The sequence below is a fragment of the Salvelinus namaycush genome, unplaced genomic scaffold (genome assembly GCF_016432855.1).
Source record: "Salvelinus namaycush isolate Seneca unplaced genomic scaffold, SaNama_1.0 Scaffold355, whole genome shotgun sequence".
In the NCBI taxonomy this organism is placed as follows: domain Eukaryota; kingdom Metazoa; phylum Chordata; class Actinopteri; order Salmoniformes; family Salmonidae; genus Salvelinus; species Salvelinus namaycush.
In genome coordinates, this window is record NW_024060508.1 from 31,257 (window position 1) to 56,611 (window position 25,355).

Here is a 25,355-nt window from a genome sequence, read left to right on the forward strand (position 1 = left end):
GTACTAATTGCGAACTAATGGTTGCTATTAAAAACAATGCTTCTGTCCATCTTGCAGATGTCTTTAAGATGGATCCAGACTTCTTGGAGAACGAGGAGAAGTACAAAGCAATTAAGAAGGGTGAGTTGATAGTTTGAGGGATCACACTGCCAATTAAATGCCTTAAGGTGAAGCAGTAAGGCCATTCTTATTACAGTATACCGTTGAAATGAATGCTGTGTAAAGTGTAATGGATAAGTGGTTGTGGAGCCATGCTGCTACCTAGCTAGTGTTGCAGCTACCATAGAGTAGTCATTTTGTATTACCAAAACCAATTGAATTGCATTATACTGTCACAATGACATTGTTAACATATTGTGTTAACATATTGGGAGACATTTCAGTTCGTTGTTTTGGAAGAAAAATGTGGAAGGAAGTTATTGTTTTAAAGGTACAGTATACCATTTACCTGTCTTTTCCCCTCAGAGATCCTGGATGAGGGCAGCAGTGACTCTGGAGAAGACGTGGATGGAAGTGACGATGATGAAGATGATGGAGAAAAAGAGGGGGAAGAGGGCGGAGATGGTATATATGCATGTACTAGGGTCCATGTGACTCTTGATAGTGACAGTGACTGATTGATTGATGCCATTGATTACGCTTATTAGGCATATCCCTCATGAGCCAGTTCTTTCCACAGATCACAAGTCACATAGAATCGAAATAAGAAACAAACAACAGTAAACAGACAGACACCTGAACACACCTGAAAAGGTATAGATTAGGCTACATGTAACTTTTCACTGATGTTGCAGTAGGTATTCTGTGTCCTAACTGAGGGGGGGAGCACTTGGGGACAGTGTTGGTGGCCTCGGCCTTGGCTGTCCTCATTGGTCCCAGAGGTTATCTGTCCCAGAAATCTCATCCCCAGCGGCTCAGGACTGCAAAGGAAATGCACCACATACCAAGACCATTAGGAAGGAAGGAGTGGTCTGACTGCTCTGCTCCCCTTCTAGACAACCTGTCAGAACACTTCTGCACTACATCCATAAAGTACTCCTACTCTATAGACTTGTGTGACCCCACAGTTTCAATAACATATGATATGCCACGTAGCAGACACTTATTCAAAGTGACTTCTACTACAGTGAGTGCAGTCTTTTTCAGTTTGTTTATTTGACCTTTATTTTCAAAGGGAGTCTCCATTGAGACCACGGTCTCTTTTACAAGGGAGCTCTGCATATACACAATTTACAATGTAAAATACAATATAATACACATTTTCAAGAAAAATATTCACATTTCGCTTCAAGGAGGTCCCCAATCAACATTTTGAACTACCCAAGAGCCATGTCTGTCATCTCTGTGGGCTAGTAGCACCATGCCACAGAACCACATTGTTCATTGCTAATCTGCTCAGCATTCTTCCTTCACTAACAATTTAAGAAGAGTTTAAATAACTCTCTGTAAAGAGTAAGTGAGACAGACTGACTGACCTCTGTTTGGAGACGGATATTATGACAAACTCGTGATGGTGCAACAATGAATACAACCCCTCCAACTATTGATTGTTTTCCTTTTATAGAAGCAGAGAAAGTCACCATCTTCGACCAGACGGAAGTCAACCTGGTCGCATTTCGCCGCACCATCTATCTCGCCATCCAGTCAAGGTGGGTACTATACTGTGTGTGTGTGTGTGTGTGTCCGCGCTGCCTGAATGCTGTTTTTCTGTCAAGAAAAGTAAACTAGAGCTGCTAATGCCAACAGAACGGGAACGTGCCCAAATCCAGGGATGTATTCAACAGAAATGGGGCAGTAGTAGACTTTTCCTCAGGGCTCAAATAAAACCCTAACCAGATGGCTGAAAATCCCTCCATGTCCACTGCAGATAGAGAAGAGTGTAGAAGGATGCAGTTTATTTAAAGCTGTATTTTTATTAAGAACGCACCCCCCCCCCCCCCCCTAGTTTCATGAAAGTTTGATTTGCACACATTCATTGACATAAAATGTTTTAAATGAGTGAAAAAAGGCGGAGGGGGGGCATAATCTAGGTTTTATTGACTCTAGATAGAATAGAATTGCTGTTAAGGCTCGCGCAGAGCGCACCGAATGTGGATCTTGCATCTTCGGACGATCGTTCAGCGCACTGTGTTTCAGGGACCACCCGCTGTAGACGTATGACTGCCGACATTTTTCATGCAATTCTACATGTAAAATTGGTGCACGACATTTTTCATGCAATTCTACATGTAAAATTGGTGCACACGGTTTTTCGCAAATTACGTTCAGAGCTGCTAAGTACTCTGGGCCAGCAAACGCTATTTGTGTGTGAGCCCGTAGGGGGGCTGCAGCAGGTGGTGAAGTATTAATTAATGCACAGCAGCTGAGGTGAAGTCTACGATCAGAATGCACCATGCTTTAGTTTCATCATCATTTTGGGAGGTTTATCTCTCTAGTTGCGCTGGGTTCAGGCACGGCGCCAGGATGTTTTTGTCTCCCGGGGCTAAGGGCAAGCTTGACCAATACGTGGGGGGTGCTAAGAAAATGGTTGATTTTCATGACTTCAGAGTTATACGGAAGTTCTCGTTTTTTCAATAAAAGCAGATATGGCACACAGCACATTATATTTAAATGTAGTTTTTAATTGAATTTGGCCAAAGAATATTCAACAAAATCGCTATAAGCCTAATAGAAGTGACCACAAGGCAATGACAAAAACGTCTCACGTGCAAATACGTATTTTCCCAGGGTACACGCGCGGCACGAGCACGCAGCCAGGAATCAGATTGGGAACAGAATGGCTGGTTATTAACTTGTACATATTTCTTTGTTTAAAAATAAATACTAAAATGCTTTAGGGGGCTTAACTGGGGATACGCAGATTTGTGACGGGGCTATATCCCTTCCTAGCCCCGGTGTAGCGGCGTGCATGGCTGGGTTATTAGAGTACATCGTACAGGGATGCAAACTAGTCACCTTTTGTGGAGAAATTCGCCGTTTTGAATCCAAAATAGGTGACATGCGTGCTTCGTGTAGATCCGATGAGAAACGTTTCGGAAAGGAGGGGGCTTTGGATCACTACTGGCTGTAGTAAGCGAGTGATGCGCGTTTGGAGCAAACTGGCTGTATCCAAGGTTCAGCCAATCGTTCACATAACAACAGAATGCAGCGCAGCATATTCTGTTGAATGTTGAACGAGAGAAGAGAGAACCAATTTACTAGTTACAGGATCAGCGCGCGCTCTGGAAAGACCGGAAAGGCAGCTTGCCAGTTACAGCAGCGCGTCCCCTGAAAGATAACGAAGAGGTAACGTTAGGTGAGAAGCCTGACCACGGAGTTGGGGGTGAGAAGTTGATGAAGCATACTTCATGAGCTGTAACCAAAACAACTGGCATTTGGAAAGTTTGAGGTGAGGGAGAATTGTTAGCATTGTTAAGAAGCTTGCTAATTGGATGGAATTCTCCGTTAGCTAGCCAGAGAAATATTGAGCAACATTAGCCAATTTATCTGATCAAATTATTGAGTTTATGAGAATTAGCTGGCTAATAATGTCACACAGCTAACGTAAACTCGTACATCGCCTTGGTCCGTACAATTGCCTACAAGTGCTTATTTTAGCACCCCAAAAACGTAATACTTCCAGATCAATTGTAATGTCAATACCATTGTAAAGCACAATTTCTCCCCTTTCCAACATAATCAATTACATGACTTAAACGCTGCCAGTTTCTGCATAATTCAAGCAGGCAATGAGCCCCGTCGTCTCTTTTTAAAAATGGCGGGTGGGGAACTTCTCACTATGCGTGATAGTGAGAAGTTGTAGGAAAATTGCTTTTTTTCCCCACTTGATCTGTCCAACTTATCACCTTATCGCCTCAAAAATTTAAATAAAACACTATAAAGAGTTTATATAATGTGTCATTACATACCTATTTGAAGGTTTGTGTCGAATTTGAATCCGGTTTTTAGGGCGGTGCTAAAGTGATCTTAGAAGTAAACAGCGGCTTTGAGAATGATGATCGCATGCAATGATGGCGCAAAAAATGACTAGGTATCCCCCCTTACCCCCGTCACTGTCCATTTCTTGTTTTTAAACGATGAGAGAAGTGCTACACCTGGTGGAGAGAGATTGTAAGACAGAAATAGTTGCTTTATGCGTGCTGTACATTACGACATGACACGTCACGATGTAACGGAGGGTCCGTTTTTTCAACTTTTCTCCAATACTATAGAGCCATTACCATGTCGATCAACGCTTGAATAGAAACCTAGTTCACACCCCCGATTTTGAAGTCAACACAGTCGCTACAGTTCCATTAGTTTTCTTTGTAGTCTCATTTGAATGTTGTGGTTGCGCACATTTGTACGGAATGGGGTGAGTTTACGTTAACGTTACAACATCAGATGAGCTAACATTCATAACCTAACCAATTCGCAATAATATTAACTACTCCTTGCGTTCCTCAAGTTATAACGTGTTAGTTGCTTCCCGGACCCTGGCAATCTGTGAAATGTTAACTATCTAACCACTATCTGTTAACTAATGTTTTCCCTCTACAGAATGTGGTTAATTTCCAGAATGAGAGAATTAGGTGAAAATGAGGCGTTGCTTGTTAAACAAGTGGATTCAGGGATCATGTGTACTCTAGCTGGAGCTGGGCCTGGCTTAAGCTGGATGCCACTATAGAGGTGAAAGGAACACCACACACTTTCCCTCTTTTTCACTTTTTAAATACAGTGGATGAAAATGAGTATGCTAGGTGTACTCTGCCTGAAAGAGATCAGTTAATGCCAACAAACGGAATCATGCTCTGCTGGCACATTGTAGAACAGATGTCCACAGGCAGAAAGTGTACAATGTAGTACTGTGCAGTGTAGCCCAAAGATATTGCTTTTGTTGTGTTGAATTTGACAGTAACACTTGTGTGTGAGTGAGCGGGGATTATAAAATGTTTTACTCAGTCAATGTTTTTTTTGCACACATGTAGCCATGTGCACTTGATCGATGTCTACTACGGTGGCCACTATAATGGAGCAAAAATAGAATGCCTGTTTGTTTCATTCGATTTCTTCTTTTAAGATGTGTTTTTCCCAAGTGCAATATTTAGACGTGTGTGTGTGGTCACAAGCACTCTATTATAAAGGCTGTCATGGCTAACTGCAATTTTAGTGTAATGTTTTTTCTCAAGAGTGTCATTTGCAGTAAAGTCTAGGCAACAAATAACATTAGGTTCACATTAGGTTACATTAACAACTTTTTATTTTACACACAGAGACTGATCATATAGATCATTTTCTTTGTTTAATTAGTTAACCTGCATTTCCCCCTAGCAGGGATTTTTTTTCTTGCATGTTTCAGTGCAAAACAAAGTGTCACCTTTTTGGGCCCTCACAAGTTTGCGTCCCTGATCGTAACAACATTGGTCCAGGTAGTCCTTCACAGTTGCTTCCATTTGCTGCCTAATGAATGAACCCTGGTCATAGAGTGCAAAGAGAACAGCAACCGTTGTGGGCTTTTCTGCCTACATTCTTCTTCTCTAAAGCTGAGCTGGTCTTTTTCCAGCTGGTGTAGGGTGTAGGAAGGAGAGCACAGAGAAGATAACCATTCACTTACTGTCAGATGAAGTAGGTAGGTGGAAGGAAGGTACTACAGAGCCATTCACTTGTCTATCAGACAGTCTGCCTCGCGGCCGTTCAGGGACCAGTCAGATGTTAATGATGCTGAAAGCTCTTCTCTTTTAAACCCTTTTAGATAAGCGGTTATGCATGTGTGCAGTCGATTTTGAATCTTGTTTCTGAAAGAATGTCTTCAGGCCACCAATAGTCATAGCCAGAGTATTTGTATGTATCTTATGTATGTACACAGTGTAGGCCTATTTGTATTACATGTTTGCATACTGCATAGCATTAGCATGTTTGCATAGCATTTTGACGTAGACATTTGGCGTATCTGTCAGTCCTTCTATTGAAGGTTAGTTGTTTGACTTAGCCTAGTTGTTTGTGTCACATTTCCCATTATTTTCCATTCTACTCAAGTTGTTTCCATTGACCGGCCTGTCTGTTTTATTGTGATAGTCTGTAATTAAAAGATTAGCAGGACCCCAGAGAGGAGACAGAAAACACCCAGACCGTACTCAATCTGAAAGGCTCTGGTAGAGATGTGGTCCGCCTCCTTAGCCTTTTCACATTATTGTGCTGACCTGAATCGAACTGGGCCGGCTTGGTTATTTTCCTTTCATATTGGCCTTCACACACGGTTCAAGCAACTATGGTGAATGTGTAGCAAGGCCAGCCCCTTACAACTGGGCTTGGATGAGCTGGGTTTGGGTCTGTAGTGGGGTTGGATGTTCGATAGGCTGTTGGTTGACCAAGATTTTGTTTAGTCGAGCAGTGCAAAATATATCATTTTTTATCATGGCACTCGAGACACCAGTCATTTGGGCCTGTATCAGTGGAATAATCCATTGAGGAGGCCACGGAGTTGCCACTGTCCAAGAATATTGGGATTGTGGCTAAGATGCACAAGGCACGTCTCCAGAATGCGCACTCCCGCCATTTCGTGCGCATTCATTGTTTCATAACTTCATTGTGTGAATTGTTTGCCCTCTGATTGGTAGTCTATCAATTCCCCATTACATACAGTACCAGTCAAAAGTTTGAACACACCTACTCAGGGTTTTTCTTTATTTTTACTATTTTCTACATTGTAGAATAATAGTGAAGACATCAAAACTATGACATAACACATATAGAATCATGTAGGAACCAAAGATATGTAAAACAAATTAGAATAATATTTTAGATTCTTCAAAGTAGCCACCCTTTGCATTGATGACAGCTTTGCACACTCTTGGCATTCTCTCAATCAGCTTCACCTGGAATGCTTTTCCAACCGTCTTGAAGGAGTTCCCACATATGCTGAGAACTTGTTGGCTGCTTTTCCTTCAGTCTGCGGTCCAACTCATCCCAAACCATCTCAATTGGGTTGAGGTCGGGTGATTGTGGAGGCCAGGTCATCTGATGCAGCACTCCATTACTCTCCTTCTTGGTCAAATAGCCCTTACACAGCCTGGAGGTGTGTTGGGTCATTGTTCTGTTGAAAAACAAATGATAGTCCCACTAAGCGCAAACCAGATGGGATGGTGTATCGCTGCAGAATGCTGTTGGTTAAATGTGCCTTGAATAAATCACTGACAGTGTCATCAGCAAAGCACCCCCATACCATCACACGACCTCCATGCTTCACGGTGGGAACCACACATGCAGAGATCATCCGTTCACCTACTCTGCGTCTCACAAAGACACAGCGATTGGAACCAAAAATCTCATATTTGGACTCATCAGACCAAAGGACAGATTTCTACTGGTCTAATGTCCATTGCTTGTTTTGGCCCAAGCAAGTCTCTTCTTATTTGTGTCCTTTAGTAGTGGTTTCTTTGCAGCAATTTGACCATGAAGGCCTGATTCACGCCGTCTCCTCTGAACAGTTGATGTTGATGTGTCGGTTACTTGAACCCTGTGAAGCATTTATTTGGGCTGCAATCTGAGGTGCAGATAACTAATGAACTTATCCTCTGCAGCAGAGGTAACTCAGGGTCTTCCTTTCCTGTGGCAGTCCTCATGAGAGCCAGTTTCCGTCATAGCGCTTGATGGTTTTTGCGACTGTACTTGAAGAAACTTTCAAAGTTCTTGAAATGTTTCGCATTGACTGACCTTCATGTCTTAAAGTATTGATTGACTGTCGTTTCTCTTTGCTTATTTGAGCTGTTCTTGCCATAATATGGACTTGGTCTTTTACCAAATAGGGTTATCTTCTGTATACCAACCCTACCTTGTCACAACACAACTGATTGTCTAAAATGCATTGAGGGAAAGAATTTCAACAAATTAACTTTTAACAAGGCACACCTGTTAACCTGTCTAGCGGAACCCCTCGCCAACAGCCAATGAAATTGCAGGGCGCCAAATACAAATCAACAGAAATCTCATAAATCAAATTTCTCAAACATACAAGTATTAGGCACCATTTTAAAGATAAAATTCTCGTTAATCCAGCCACATTGTCTGATTTCAAAAATGCTTTACAGCGAAAGCTCCACAAACGATTATGTTAGGTCACCACCAAGTAACAGGAAAAACCCAGCCATTTTTCCTGCCAAAGAGAGGAGTCACAAAAAGCACAAATAGAGATAAAATTAATCACTAACCTTTGATGATCTTCATCAGATGACACTCGTAGGACTTCATGTTATACAATACATGTATGTTTTGTTCGATAAAGTGCATATTTCAATCCAAAAATCATTGGTGTGTTATGTTCAGTAGTTCAAAAACATGCTATGATTTTGCAGAGAGCCACATGAATTCACAGAAATACTCATTATAAATGTTGATGTAAATTCAAGTGTTATGCATGGAACTTTAGATACACTTCTCCTTAAAAATTCTTATGTCTGCAATCCCGTTAACGGGATTGATATGATAACAGCCAGTGAAAGTGCAGGGCGCCAAATTCAAACAACAGAAATCTCATAATTAAAATTCCTCAAACATACATGTATCTTATACCATTTTAAAGGTAATCTTGTTGTTAATCCCACCAAAGTGTCTGATTTCAAATAGGCTTTACAGCGAAAAAACCACAAACGATTATGTTAGGTCACCGCCAAGTCACAGAAAAATTCTGCCATTTTTCCAGCCATAGAGAGGAGTCACAAAAAGCACAAATAGAGATAAAATTAATCTTCATCAGATGACACTCATAGGACTTCATGTTACACAATACATATATGTTTTGTTCGATAGAGTGCATATTTATATTTTTAAAAACTCAGTATACATTGGCGCGTTAATTCACTAGTTCCAAAAACATCCGGTGATATTGCAGAGAGCCACATCATTTTACAGAAATACTCATTATAAATGTCGATGAAAATACAATTGTTAGAACATGGAAATATATATACACTTCTCCTTAATGCAACCGCTGTGTCAGATTTCAAAAAAACTTTACGGAAAAAGCAAACCATGTAATAATCTGAGTACAGCTTTCAGACAACAAAGCAGCCAAAAGATATCCGCCATATTGGGTAGTCAACAGAAGTCAGAAATAGCATTATAAATATTCACTTACCTTTGATGATCTTCATCGGAATGCACTCTCAGGAATCCCAGTTCCACATTAAATGTTTGATTTAGTTCGATAATGTCCATCATTTATGTCCAAAGAGCTACTTTTGTTAGCACGTTTGGTAAACAAATCCAAAGTCATGAAGTGCGTTCCCTAGTTGCAGACGAAATGTCAAAATGTTCCGTTACTGTCCGTAGAAACTTGTCAAACTAAGTATAGAATCAATCTTTAGGATGTTTTTAACATAAAACGTCAATAATGTTCCAACCGGAGAATTCCTATGTCTGTAGAAAAGCAATGGAACGAGAGCTAACTCTCTCGTAACCGCGCCTCAGAGCCTGTGGCAATCTGCCAAACACCTGGCTCATTCCTCTCTCATTCGCCCCCACTTTACAGTAGAATCCTCAAACAAGTTTCTGAAGACGGTTGACATCTAGTGGAAGCCTTAGGAAGTGCAACATAACCCATATCCCACTGTGTATTCAATAGGGGCTGGGTTGAAAATCGACCAACCTCAGATTTCCCACTTCCTGTTTGGATTTCATCTCAGGTTTTTGCCTGCCATATGAGGTCTGTTATACTCACAGACATCATTCAAACAGTTTTAGAAACTTCAGAGTGTTTTCTATCCAATACTAATAATATTATGCATATATTAGCAACTGGGACTGAGGAGCAGGCCGTTTACTCTGGGCACCTCTGGGCACCTTTCATCCAAGCTACTCAATACTGCCCCTGCAGCCATAAGAAGTTAATGCAACCACTGTGTCAGATTTCAAAAAAACTTTACGGAAAAAAACATAATCTGAGAACGGCGCTCAGAGCCCAAACCAGCCAAAAGAAATATCCGCCATGTTGCGCAGTCAACATTAGTCATAATAGCATTCTAAATATTCACTTACCTTTGATCTTCATCAGAATGCACTCCCAGGAATCGCAGTTCCACAATAAATGTTTGTTTTGTTCGATAATGTCCATCATTTATGTCCATTTATGTCAAATAGCTTCTTTTGTTAGGGCGTTTGGTATACAAATCCAAAAGCACGTTCAGGTCCAGTCGGACGAAAAGTTAAAAAAGTTATATTACAGGTCGAAGAAACTTGTCAAACTAAGTATAGAATCAATATTTAGGATGTTTTTATCATAAATGTTCAATAATGTTCCAACCGGAGAATTCCATTGTCTGTGGCAGACCCCTTAGTCAAACAGCTCCCATCCGGCCCCCCTTCACATGAGAAGCCTGAAACAACGTTCTAAAGACGGTTGACATCTAGTGGAAGCCTTAGGAAGTGCAACATAACCCATATCCCACTGTGAATTCGATAGGGACTGAGTTCAAAAACTACAAACCTCAGATTTCACATCATTCAAACAGTTTTAGAAACTTCAGAGTGTTTTCTATCCAATAATAATATGCATGTATTAGCATCTGGGACTGAGTAGGAGGCAGTTCACTCTGGGCGCGCTATTAATCCAAAAGTGAAAATGCTGCCCCCTATCCCAAAGAAGTTAATTGAAATGCATTCTAGGTGACTACGTCATGAAGCTGGTTGAGAGAATGCGAAGATTGTGCAAAGCTGTCATCAAGGCAAAGGGTGGCTATTTTGAAGAATCTAAAATATATTTTGGTTTGTTTAACCCTTTTTTGGTTACTACATGATTCCATATCTGTTATTTCATAGTTTTAATGCCGTCACTATCATTCTAAAATGTAAAAATAAAGAAAAACCCTTGAATGAGTAGGTGTGTCAACTTTTGACTGGTGCTACAGTTGAAGTTTACATACACCTTAGCCAAATGCATTTTAACTCAGTTTTTCACAATTCCTGACATTTAATCCTAGTAAAAATTCTCTGTTTTAGGTCAGTTAGGATCACCACTTTATTTAAGAATGTGAAATGTCAGAATAATAGTAGAGAGATTGATTTATTTCAGCTTTTATTTCTTTCATCACATTCCCAGAGGGTCAGAAGTTTACATACACTCAATTAGTATTTGGTAGCATTTCCTTAAAAATGTTTACCTTGGGTCAAACGTTTTGGGTAGCTTCCCACAATAAGTTGGGTGAATTTTAGCCCATTCCTCCTGACAGAGCTGGTGTAACTGAGTCAGGTTTGTAGGCCTCCTTGCTCGCACATGCTTTTTCAGTTCTGCCCACAAATGTTCTATAGGATGGAGGTCAGGGCTTTGTGATGGCCACTGCAATACCTTGACTTTGTTGTCTTTAAGACATTTTGCCAAAACTTTGGAAGTATGCTTGGGGTCATTGTTCATTTGGAAGACCCATTTGCGACCAAGCTTTAACTTCCTGACTGATGTCTTGAATCTATCCACATAGTTTCCCGTCCTAATGATGCCATCTATTTTGTGAAGTGCATCAGACCCTCCTGCAGCAAAGCACCCCCACAACATGATGCTGCCACCCCCATGCTTCACGGTTGGGATGGTGTTCTTCGGCTTGCAAGCCTCCCCCTTTTCCCTCCAAACATAACGATGGTCATTATGGCCAAACAGTTCTATTTTTGTTTCATCAGACCAGAGGATATTTCTCTGCTCCAAAAGTACGATCTTTTGGAGCAGTGGCTTCTTCCTTGCTGAGCGGCCCTTCAGGTTATGTTGATATAGGACTCGTTTTACTGTGGATATAGACACTTTTGTACCGGTTTCCTCCAGCATCTTCACAAGGTCCTTTGCTGTTCTGGAATTGATGTGCACTTTTCACACCAAAGTACGTTCATCTGTAGGAGACAGAACGTGTCTCCTTCCTGAGCGGTATGACGGCTGCGTGGTCCCATGGTGTTTATACTTGCGTACTATTGTTTGTACAGATGAACGTGGTACCTTCAGGCATTTGGAAATTGCTCCCAAGGATGAACCAGACTTATGGAGGTCTACAATGTATTTCAAGGTCTTGGCTGATTTTCTTTTGATTTTTCCCTGATGTCAAGCAAAGAGGCACTGAGTTTGAAGGTAGGCCTTGAAATACATCCACAGGTACACCTCCAATTGACTCAAATGATGTCAATTAGCCTATTAGAAGCTGCTAAAGCCATGACATCATTTTCTGGAATTTTCCAAGCTGTTTAAAGGCACAGTCAACTTAGTGTATGTGAACTTCGGACCCACTGCAATTGTGATTCAGTGAATTGTAAGTGAAATAATCTGTCTGTAAACAATTGTTGGAAAAATTACTTGTGTCATGCAGAAAGTAGGTGTCCTAACCGACTTGCTAAAACTATAGTTTGTTAACAAGACATTTGTGGAATGGTTGAAAAACGAGTTTTCATGACTCCAACCTAAGTTTATGTAAACTTCCGACTTCAGTTGTATATGTCACCAGTAGTAGCCTACATGTAACATTAATTACCATAATTTCTCATCTACAATATTTGGTTATTTGGTCATTGTCAGATTGGACACTTTGTTTTAAGGCTGACCCCATTTAGTCGACTGGCCGTTTGTTTGGTTAGTAGGTGGTTGGTCGACCGAGCAGTCGGAATTATATATTTTTTTCATGGTGCACAAGACACTGGTCTGATTAGCGCCTGTCTCAGTGGATTAATCCATTGCGGAGGCCACAGGGATGGCACAGTCCATCATTCTAAGATGTGATATTGAAATTGTATATGGTTATATTATGTGAAAATAATGGTGCAACACTAATAAATATACGATTTTAGAACATGCGCTTTCTCCTACTTTGGATATGGTCGCTGTCCACGGTTCTGAAATATAATTTTCAGTGCGCCTTAGAATTGGCGTCTGTTGCTATGTGCATAATAGCAAAATTTGCCCGCATAATGAGATTGAGAACAATGCAATGGAGGCAGTAGCAGCAGAGACGTGGTAACAGCCCTTGCCTTAAACCCTATTTGGACGGATTAGTTTTACTGGGGATGATCGGGTAATGTAATTATGTGCACAAGTACAAAACCCCACATGTCATTTTAGTCCCGTCCGAATCTGCCACATCTTTCATTTGTACATGGCTGGAGAGTAACAATTCCAGCCACAATAACCAATAGTTTTTTGGCGAACTCAAAGGTCCTCTGATAATACTAGTCCTGTGTGTATCGACATCCCTGTGTTTTGAGAAAAATGTTGCCGCACAGCTGTTTTCAGGTCTCCAGAGATATTCCATCGGGTTCAAGTCCGGGCTCTGGCTGGGCCACTCAAGGACATTCATTATTACAATTCTTATTATTATGAACAGCATTATTATTATTATTATTATAAGTCATGTTATCATTAGTAGGCTTTGTATAGCAGCCTTGTATAACCACCATTGAGCTGTAGACCTAGGAGCGCATCCTGTTTAGTATTAATACCATAACTTAGGCATATTTCAATATATAGGCTACTGTATCAACCAATCATTCATTAGTTTATGCTATCACACAGCATATGAGACATTCATGCTTTGAAATGCAATCAAGCATTTTATTTTTTAAATTAAATAACAAAGGGAGCTTTGATTAATTAGCCTGAACAATAAATATATCTCAATTCACGAATGCATGCAACTGTTTTGAGTCTATAATAAAGTCTTTATATAATTTTTTCGTTAGAACAGACTCTCTGGTACACTTATATATTTAGTGTTTACACTGTTCAAAATGGTCAGAGAAAATTATAATATTGTAGTCTAACAGCAACTGTTTGACACACACAATACTCACACAATGCTTGCTCATATACCATCCTTTTTCTTGATCTCTAGTAGTTTCCACAACTAAGTCAAATGTCTTCCACAGATCTGACTTCCCCTTTCCCTCCTGAGCAACGGTTTTCTATTTCACCTTTTCGGTTTTCTATTTCACGTCCTCTTCATCCATTTTGCTGTTAACATTACTTTGTTCAGATATTGTTATAACCAATTTATTGATGTGATTATGATAGGCTATAGGGTTGAGGGAATAGGGGATGTTTTTTGTAAACAAATGAGCGATTTCGGTAACAGAACTTTTCAGTCAGAAACGAGTAAGAAACTAAATGGCTGAAATGATGCTTCAGCACGGACAGTGCAATAAACACTTGCCTTTTCGCTGCAGTAAGGAGGAGAGTTAGACCACATCCGCCAGTCACACAGGCACTTGCTGTCAGTTATTTCTGTAGTCATTTGTGTGTATTTAATCAAACAGTGTGCTTAAAGCATTAGACAAGCTCTGTGTATATGTGGTCGGTTTTATTCAAACACAGGGTGTGCCTGTATGGAAAAATAAGTACAAATATTTTTTACCAATCGATTGGTCGAAAGAAAAGGACGACTCTGTCGTTTAGTCGGGGACAACCCTACTTTTTGTTGCAGAGCACACAACCTATGCTACATTTGTGAGAAACAAGTTTTGGTTTATTTCATTCCATTTACGAGTTTGGTCACTTTTTTCATATTTTTTTTTAGATCGCTCCTGCCAATGTTGAGTAAGGACACCCAGCTGATTACGCATATAAACTCAGCAAAAAAAGAAATGCCCCTTTTTCAGGACCCTGTCTTTCAAAGATAATTCGTATAAATCCAAATAGCTTGTTCAATGAACCATAAACAATTAATGAACATGCACCTGTGGAATGGTCGTTAAGACACTAACAGCTTACAGACGGTAGAAAATTAAGGTCACAGTTATGAAAACTTAGGAAACTAAAGAGGCCTTTCTACTGACTCTGAAAAACCCCTAAAGAAAGATGCCCAGGGTCCCTGCTCATCTCCGTGAACATGCTTTAGGCATGCTGCAAAGAGGCATGAGGATTGCAGATGTGGCCAGGGCAATAAATTGCAATGTCCCTACTGTGAGACGCCTAAGACAGGACGGACAGCTGATCGTCCTCGCAGTGGCAGACCAGATGTAACAACACCTGCACAGGATCAATACATCCGAACATCACACCTGCGGGACAGGTACAGGATGGCAACAACAACAGCCCGAGTTACACTAGGAATGCACAATCCCTCCATCAGTGCTCAGTCTGTCCGCAATAGGCTGAGAGAGGCTGGACTGAGGGCTTGTAGGCCTGTTGTAAGGCAGGTCCTCACCAGACATTATCGGCAACAACATCGCCTATGGGCACAAAACCACCGTCGCTGGACCAGACAGGACTGGCAAAAAGTGCTCTTCACTGACGAGTCGCGGTTTTGTCTCACCAGGGGTGATGGTCGGATTCGCGTTTATCGTCGAAGGAATGAGCGTTACACCGAGGGCTGTACTCTGGAGCGGGATCGATTTGGAGGTGGAGGGTCCGTCATGGTCTGGGACAGCATCATCGGACTGAGCTTGTTGTCATTGCAGGCAATCTCAACGCTGTGAGTTACAGGGAAGACATCCTCCTCCTGTGGTACTCTTCCTGCAGGCTCATCTTGACATGACCCTCCAGCATGACAATGCCACCAGCCATACTGCTCGTTCTGTGCGTGATTTCCTGCAAGACAGGAATGTCAGTGGTCTGCCATTGCCAGCGAAGAGCCCGAATCTCAATCCCATTGAGCACGTCTGGGACCTGTTGGATCGGAGGGTGAGGGCTAGGGCCATTCCCCCCAGAAATGTCTGGGAACTTGCAGGTGCCTTGGTGGACGAGTGGGGTAACATCTCACAGCAAGAACTGGCAGGAGATGCACCGCAGTACTTAATGAGGCTGGTGGCCACACCAGATACTGACTGTTCATTTTGATTTTAACCCCCCCCCCCCCCCTCCCCCCTTTTGTTCAAGGACACATTATTCCATTTCTGTTAGTCACATGTCTGTGGAACTTGTTCAGTTTATGTCTCAGTTGTTGAATCTTGTTATGTTCATACAAATATTTACACATGTTAAGTTTGCTGAAAATAAACGTAGTTGACAGTCAGAGGACGTTTCTTTTTTTGCTGAGTTCAGAAGTAGGCCAAGGCTACCTGGCCTGCATGCAAATGTAGGCCTAGAAATGTGCCCATTTGGGGATGTCTGTTAGTATTTCAGATTGTCTTAACTCACCACCACTGATGATCTGTGGAGCTTCTCAAAGTATTTTTTCCTTCACCTCAAACAGCAAGTAAACAAAGTATTGTTTTAGAATCTATTGAGAATGACAATAGTTACTCAATGTATTTGAGAAATATTTCCAGCTCTCTTCCTTTCGATAACCACTTGGCATGAATGTGAAAAATGTATTTCTCAGAGTATTTTATATTATGTTGCAAGATTGCTAGCACTAGTTTTGGGCTGACCCAGTTGATAGTTGATAAAAAATATTATCAAGTTGGTTATAGACTGGCTACGCATGGCCTATGTGATTTATAGGATATTTATTTTTATCAGGATAATTTCTACCTGCAAGCTGCAGTGTTTTTATTTAATCGTTATATTTTACAAGGTAAGTTGACTGACAACACATTCTCATTTACAGCAATGGCCTGGGGAATAGTTACAAGGGACAGGAGGGGGGATGAATGAGCCAATTGTAAGCTTATTTGTTTGTGTAGTCTATTTTAACATGGTTGGCAATAAGCTACTTTTAGATTTGTATAATTTTCATTTAGATAGAATGTAGATTAACCACAGACAATGATTTTGAGAAGACTGTTAAAAATTAAATAAAACTGTTCCACGAAAACGTGCATATGAAAATCAAAAGTGGCCCGCAAATCATAGGAAATGGTAAGATAAATTGCCAATTACCGCAACTTCAGAAGCGTAACTGCAGAATCTGCAAAGGCCAGCAGGAGGAGGAGGCTCGTAAAGTTTTTTTTATTTTTATTTTGGTTAGACCATCTCGATCTCTGGCTCACTCTTGAGTCAGTTTGTTTTAATTATTTAACTTCTTGTGGCTGCAGGGGCAGTTTTGAGTAGCTTGGATGAAAGGTGCACAGAGGTGCCCAGAGTAAACGGCCTGTTCCTCAGTCATAGTTGCTAATATTTGCATATTATTATTAGTATTGGGTAGAAAACACTCTGAAGTTTCTAAAACTGTTTGAATTATGTCTGTGAGTATAACAGAACACATATGGCAAAAAACCTGAGAAGTTCCACTTCCTGTTTGGATTTTTTCTGAGGGTGGCAGATTTTCAACCAAGCTCTCATTGGAAATTACAGTGAGATATTGATGAGTTTTCCTACGGCTTCCACTAGACGTCAACAGTCAATAGAACTTTGTCTGATGACTCTAATGTGAAGGGGGGCCGAAGGAGACAGGAATTAGTCACCACTGCCACGAGCTGACCATGCTTTGACCACGCGCGTTCACGTGATAGGCAGCTTTGTTCCATCGCTCAACTGAAGTCAATCTAATTCTCCGGTTGGAACGTTATTCAAGATGTATGTTAACAACATTCTAAAGATTGATTCAGTACATCGTTTGACATGTTTCTACTGACTGTTATGGAACTTTTGGACATTTTGTCACGTTATAGTGGACGCGCTTTGTGACTTTGGAATTGTTTACCAAACGCGCTAACCAAAGTAGCTAATTGGACATAAATAACGGACATTATCGAACAAATCAAGCATTTATTGTGGACCTGGGATTGCTAGGACTGCATTCTGATGAAGTTCATCAAAGGTAAGGAAACATGTATCATGTATTTTCTGGTTTCTGTTGACTCCAACATGGCGGCTAATTTAGCTATTGTTCTGAGCGCCGTCTTAGATTATTGCATGGTTTGCTTTTTCCGTAATTAAAAAAAAGAATCTGACACAGCGGTTGCATTAAGGAGAGGTATATCTATAATTCCATGTGTATAACTTGTATTATCATCTACATTTATGATGAGTATTTCTGTTGAAACGATGTGGCTATGAAAAATCACTTGATGTTTTTGGAACTAGTGAATGTAACGCGCCAATGTAAACTCAGATTTATTTATATAAATATGAACTTTATCAAACCAAACATGCATGTATTGTGTAACATGAAGTCCTATGAGTGTCATCTGATGAACATCATCAAAGGTTAGTGATTAATTTTATCTCTATTTCTGCTTTTTGTGACTGCTATCCTTCACTGGAAAAATGGCTGTGCTTATTGTGGTTTGGTGGTGACCTAACATAATCGTTTGTACTGCTTTCGCTGAAAAGCATATTTGAAATCGGACACTTTGGTGGGATTAACAACAAGATTACCTTTAAAATGATATAAGACACATGTATGTTTGAGGAATTTTAATTATGAGATTTCTGTTGTTTGAATTTGGCGCCCTGCACTTTCACTGGCTGTTGTCATATTGATCCCGTTAGCGGGATTGCAGCCATAAGAAGTTAATCAAACAGTGTGCTTAAAGCATCAGACAAGCTCAGTACATGTAGTTAATTTTATTCAAACACATAGGGTGTGTCTATATATGGAAAAATACACATTTTACAATTTTAACCAATCGATTGGTCAAAAAAAGACTACTCTCGGTCGAACAAGTAAAAACAAAAGTCTATAGTTTGAGAAGGTTATCTGCTCCGCTGCTAGAAAAGGCAAAAGCACCAACCGGGAGAGGTAAGGGGCTAAGCTTTAGAAACACTGATAAGTAACCACAGGAAATAACATTAGGCCTTGCGCGCTCCTCTTTTTCTTCTACAGAAACATGAATATAGCCTGTATGATGCATATCCTTCTGCATAATTTACACACGGATCAGTGTCGGCTTCCAAACGAGTTTCTACAAATCTTCCTTCGTAAATGTGATAGTCACATGTATTGAATAAGGATACGTAACATTCACTGCCTGGGATTATCCAATCTCTGTTTTAACACCGCCCAATCAGAATTCCCCTGTCTAGTCATGGTAAAACATTTTTTTTTACATTTGAGTCATTTAGCAGACACTTATCCAGTGACTGCATACATTTTCATTCGTTCTGGTCCCCCGTTGGAATCGAATCCACAACCCTGGCTTTGCAAGTGCCATGCTATACCATCTGAGCGACACGGTCAGGACAGTTTTTAGTGTTGTGTGAATTTTGGTCCAGACGTTGTGGATCAACACCGTTGGCTCAGCGGTGTGTCGGTCTGTGTCAGCAGTTTCGGCAGCTATAGAAGAGAAATGTCTGAATTAAATGAAGTCCGTGGTGTCCACCACAGTTTTATACCATGTCTGAATGAAATGAGAACTCCATGGTGTCCACCACAGTTTTACACCATGTCTGAATGAAATGAGAACTCCATGGTGTCCACCACAGTTTTACACCGTGTCTGAATGAAATGAGAACTCCATGGTGTCCACCACAGTCTTACACCATGTCTGCAGGATGCAGTCCTGCCTGCTTCCTAAATGGAGCTGTTGGGTGGAATTTTCCAAAGTGATCACACTCAAATAAGTAATCTGCCCCATGTTAGTTTATGGATATATAAACTCCACTAAATGGGTACTGAACATACTTCTAAAATATACATGAGGACATATAGACTTATTTTTTTGTGTGATAATTTTGGAACATTTCATCACAGAGCAAGTTGTTACCTTGCCTCGTGCCCAGACACTATGTCCTCGTCCATATGACTTAATAAAGCTGTTTGACAGTTGATTATGCAAACTTATGCACTCATAGGATAATTATTATGAAGTGATGACGAATTATGAATAAATGTTTCTCTTCTTTCAACAGTTTGGATTTTGAGGAGTGTGCCCACAAGTTGATCAAGATGGACTTTCCTGACAGCCAAACAGTAGGTTACAATACTTATTCTCCCAGTACCCTTCCACCAGTGTACTTTTCCCTAGCTGCCAGCCTGCCATGTCATGCCCATCTAATCTAAAGAGCTTCCAAAGCCTTTTATCTGAACCCTGACCGTCATCTAAATATTTGTTTCTGGTCTCCTGGGTTGTTGGATTCTTCCAAGTCACTCGGGAAGCATTTGTCATCTTAATTTCCTTGTTTTGCAGCTTTACACAGCCCAAATAACGCCCTCATTTAGGAACTGGGTGTACTCCACAATGATTTAAATGATCAAATTGAAATTAACATTGTAATAAACAACCGCTATATATTTTTCTGTAGAAATTCAGTAGTAGGCAGAGGAGGTTTATAGGCATCCTACACACTAAAGCACCTACACCTTTTATGTATGGAAGCATATCTTCTGAGTTCACCTTTTTAATGCACCTACAACTTTTATGTTTCAAAACCGGTGTTGAGATTTTTAACTGCCTATGCTTTACAGTGCCTTCAGAAAGTATTCATACCCCTTGAATTATTCCACATTTTCTTGTGTTACAGCCTGAATTCAAAATTGATTAAATATATTTTTTTCTCACCTGTCTATACACAATACCCCATGACAATGTGAAAACATGTTATTAGACATGTTGGCAAATTTGTTGAAAATGAAATGCATAAATATCAAATTTTCATAAGTATTCACACCCCTTTGCTGTGACACCAAATAGGGCTGGGCGATATGGCCAACATCTCAGATGCCGATATAGCACATTTTCTGTAAATTCAATGAATAAATAGTTTATATAAAATGATTACATGTAAAGGCCTATTTCTTATTACATTTTGAATTATACTCAACAAATAAAAGGTACTTACTCATATTTGATTATTTATCCTTTTATTTAGAACCTTTGTGCAAATGTTCAATTAAGCATGTTATAAAATATGAATATATAAAATCTAAAAAGGTAAATAGAAAACACTTCAACTATAGTTGCATTCAAAATAAATATAGGCCTAAAATAAGTAAATGTATATATATTATGAAAAAATATTGTGTGTGTGTGTATATATACATACATATACACACACACACAGTTGAAGTCGGAAGTTTACATACACCTTAGCCAAATACATTTAATCTCAGTTTTTCACAATTCCTGACATTTAATCCTAGTAAAAACTCCCTATCTTAGGTCAGTTAGGATCACCACTTTATTTTAAGAATGTGAAATGTCAGAATAATAGTATAGAGAATGATTTATTTCAGCTTTTATTTCTTTCATCACATTCCCAGTGGGTCAGACATTTACATACACTCAATTAGTATTTGGTAGGATTGCCTTCAAATTGTTTAACTTGGGTCAAATGTTTCGGGTAGCCTTCCAAAAGCTTCCCACAATAAGTTGGGTGAATTTTGGCCCATTCCTCCTGACAGAGCTGGTGTAACTGAGTCAGGATTGTAGGCCTCCTTGCTCGCAAATGCTTTTTCAGTTCTGCCCACACATTTTCTATAGGCTTGAGGTCAGGGCTTTGTGATGGCCACTCCAATACCTTGACTTTGTTGTCCTTAAGCCATTTTGCCACAACTTTGGAAGTATGCTTGGGGTCATTTTTCATTTGGAAGACCCATTTGCGAACAAGCTTTAACTTCCTGACTGATGTCTTGATGTTGCTTCAATATATCCATATAATTTTCTACCTCATGAAGCCATCTATTTTGTGAAGTGCACCAGGCCCTCCTGCAGCAAATCACCCCCACAACATGATGCTGCCACCCCCGTGCTTCACGGTTGGGATGGAGTTCTTCGACTTGCAAGCCTCCCCCTTTTTCCTCCAAACATAACGATGGTCATTATGGCCAAACAGTTCTGTTTTTGTTTCATCAGACCAGAGGACATTTCTCCAAAAAGTATGATCTGTGTCCCCATGTGCAGTTGCAAACCGTAGTCTGGCCAAACTTAGCAACCGGCCATGAAGGACGGTCAGGGAGGTGACCAAGAACACAATGACCACTCTGACAAAACTACAGCGTTCCTTGGCTGAGATGGGAGAACTCTCAGAAGGACAACAGTCTCGATAGCACCAATCAGGGCTTTATTGGAGAGTGGCCAGATGGAAGCCACTCCTGAGAAAAAGGCACATGACAGCCTGTCTGTCTGTTGTTTACAAATAGGCATGTGAAAGATTCTGAGCGCGTAAGGTGAAAGATTCTGTGGTCTGATGAGACAAAAATCAAACTCTTTGGCCAAAGCACTATGTCTAGAGAAAACCAAGCACAGCTTATCACATGTAACACCATCCCTACCATGAAGCATGGTAGTGCGTCAGAGTGCAAACGACTTTAGACTGGGGGCGAAGATTCACATTCCAACAGGACAATGATCCCAAGCATACAGCCAAAGCAATGCTGGAAATGCTTCAGAACAATAATGTGAAAGTCCTTGAGTGGCCCAGCCAAAGCCCGGACTTGAATCCCATTGAATATCTGTGGAAAGACTTGAAGATTGCTGTTCACTGACGCTCCCCATCTAACTTAACAGAGCTTGAAAAAATCTCAAAGGAAGAATGGGAGAAAAGCTGGTAGACATACCCAGGACGACTCAAAGCTGTAATCGCTGCCAAAGGTGTGGATACTTACGTAAATGAGATTTCTGTATTACATTTTCAATAAATGTTAGCACTTTCATTATTGGAATTGTGTGTAGAAAAAATATATATTTAATACATCATGCTGTAATACAACAAAATGTGCAATTAAGTCAAGGAGTATGAATACTCTCTGAAGGCACTGTATGTTACCTTTAATAGCTGTACGATAGGTCGTGTTTCTTCTAGTAGCCTGCCAACATTACATACGTTTGTGGGTAGAAATAATATTATGTGATCACTCTCATTTACCTGTACTCTGCAATACATTTGGTGTCTTATGCAATTCCATAAGAAATGGACTGAAAATACAGCTATGATGTGTAAGTAAATAGTGTAGCTAAGACAATATACCCAGCCATCTTTGATATATGTCTTTTCCCTGCTGTATTAAGGAATCGCTTAGATCACGTGTACATTGTGTCATATAGCCACGGGGTCAGCAGTTGTATAACACATCAAATTGCTGCTTTTGTGAGCGTGCTACTAAGTAGGTCACTTTTAACATTTAAAAAAATCAGTGTGCCCATCGTCTAGTTTTTTTTGTGGCAGGAGAGCGTCTGACAGAGCTTAATCTGGTAGTGGCTGTATTATATAGCTATATGGCTATTCTTGGGCGTGGCATTTCTTGAGCTCATGCAGATGATTGACATACTAGACTATTTGGTTCACGGTATTTTAATTAACATGTTCTCTGAACCTATAGCTGTGTTTTGTTCATGGCTTCTACATCATGACCTTATAACTGATTCCAAAATACATGCCGAGGTGTTCCAAAACACATCATTGTGAGATGAGCACAGAGTAAGGAACTGTCAGTTTCCTCACAGCTGTCATCCAGACCTTAATTGTAACTGTTTACTGGCCACTTGGTCCAGCTCAGACTGTACAGCCACAGTCATTACCTGGATAATTAAGATAATAGGCTACTATACTGTAACATTTGTAGAGACAATTAGAGACAATTTACTCTTCCCTTTCCTGTCCCACTCCTCCTTCCTTACATATTTATCTTGCTCACTCTTTCTTGCTCACTTTATCTCTTTTTCACGCTCACCTACTATCCTTCCCCCTAGCTCTCTGTTACCATACCAGTCACAGATAATTAGAGATGGAAGAAGATTGAGAAAGGTCTTTGTTAAAGTGAGGAGTGACTGTAATGAGTACTGATGGACTATGATTAAACAACCCTGCAGGTCCTGTCTGTCTGAAATACAAGGTCATTAGAGGGGGGGGGGGGGGGGGCAGAGCTTTGGCCGCTCTATATCCTGGATTCAGATTAAGCCTACTCCTGGGAAAGAAGCCCTTTAAATTAGGATTTTCCACTGAGCATGCTTTTTAGTCCAGGACTATGCTTAATCTGGGTCCACTGAATCACTTTTACTCCTCTGTCAATGTTAAGTATACTGTCATGGCTGGGGTGAGTTTATAAGTGACCGACCGGCTCGATTCGGTCTTATTTAGGAACATTTGAAATTGTGTTTTTTACGTTGGATAAAAGTAGAGACTCATAGCTAGAAATTGTATATCATACACTACAGTTGAGGAACAATAGAAAAGTAATTCTGCTTTGAAAGTTGATAAACTTGTAACCTCACTTTTGAGAAAATGGCATTTGAATGTTTTGGTACACCTACTGGAGAGCTCTTCTTTGTCTACACCATTCAGCATCGTTCACACCCTCTCTTAACTTCTCTGGGGCAGGTGGGACGCAAACGGCCAATAGCCAGGGAAAATACAGCGCGCCATATTCAAATAACATGATATAAAAATCAAACTTTCATTAAATCACACATGTAAGATACCAAATTAAAGCTACACTCATTGTGAATTCAGCCAACATGTCAGATTTCAAAAAAGCTTTTCGGCGAAAGCGTAAGATGCTATTATCTGATGATAGCACAAAAGTAAACAAAGAGAGAAGCATATTTCATCACTGCAAGCACGACACAAAACGCAGAAATAAAATATAAATCATGCCTATATGTCCCATAAACACACAAATGGTCCTTTTGTTCGATTAATTCCGTCGATATATATCCAAAATGTCAATTTATTTGGACCGTTTCATCCAGAAAAATACAGCTTCCAACTTTCGCCAAGTCACTACAAAATATATCAAAAGTTACATGTAAACTTTACCAAAACATTTCAAACTACTTTGGTAATACAACGTTAGGTATTTTTAAACGTTAATAATCGATCAATTTGAAGACGGGATGATCTGTGTTCAATACAAAAAGAAAACAATCTGACGCAACTTTTTTCGTAATGTGACTCTCTCAAAATATTTACTTCATGTGACCCTCATTTACGATAGCGCTACTTCTTCACTACACAAAGAAATAACCTCAACCGATTTCCAAGGACTGGTGACATCCAGTGGAAGCGGTAGGATCTGCAAGCAAGTCCATTAGAAATCTGGTGTCTCTAAAAAAACTAATTGAAAAGACAGTGACATCAAAAAAATACAAATTCTGAATGGTTTGTCCTCAGGGCTTTGCCTGCTACATAAGTTCTGTTATTCTCACAGACATGATTCAAACAGTTATAGAAACTTCAGAGTGTTTTCTATCCAAATCTACTAATAATATGCATATCTTATATTCTGGGGATGAGTAGCAAGCAGTTGAATTTTGGCATGCTATTTTTCCCGAAAGTGAAAATGCTGCCCCCTGCCCTCAAGAAGTTAAGGTTTAGCCCCACATATCTCTTTAAGGATTTGCGTGGGAGGCCGAAGAGTAGGGTTGATCTGAACGTTCTGTCCTAACAACACCAGTCAAACACCCAAGCTAACTGACTAACGTTGGCTAGCTTGCTAGCTCCTTCCAGACACAAATGAGAGAACAGCTCACTCTGACCATTTTACACACCCATGCAGAGCTGGTTAGGCTGTTTCTATGTTATCCAGAGCGTTGGTGACTGTGCTGCTGGAGAATTTGTTTTTGCCAACGTTTACTGACACCGGCCATATTCAACAGGT

General features: G+C 40.3%; 1 protein-coding gene across 1 annotated transcript in view; it reads left to right on the forward strand.

Moving 5' to 3' along the window:
* LOC120040470 (pre-mRNA-splicing factor CWC22 homolog) overlaps window positions 1-25,355 on the forward strand; it is a 65,005-nt gene that overhangs the window by 16,399 nt on the left and 23,251 nt on the right. Inside the window, exons 12-15 of the mRNA XM_038985612.1 lie at window positions 58-120; window positions 466-564; window positions 1,565-1,649; window positions 19,670-19,730. Of these exons, the coding sequence (XP_038841540.1) occupies window positions 58-120; window positions 466-564; window positions 1,565-1,649; window positions 19,670-19,730 (308 nt within the window). The remainder of the gene's footprint in view (window positions 1-57; window positions 121-465; window positions 565-1,564; window positions 1,650-19,669; window positions 19,731-25,355) is intronic.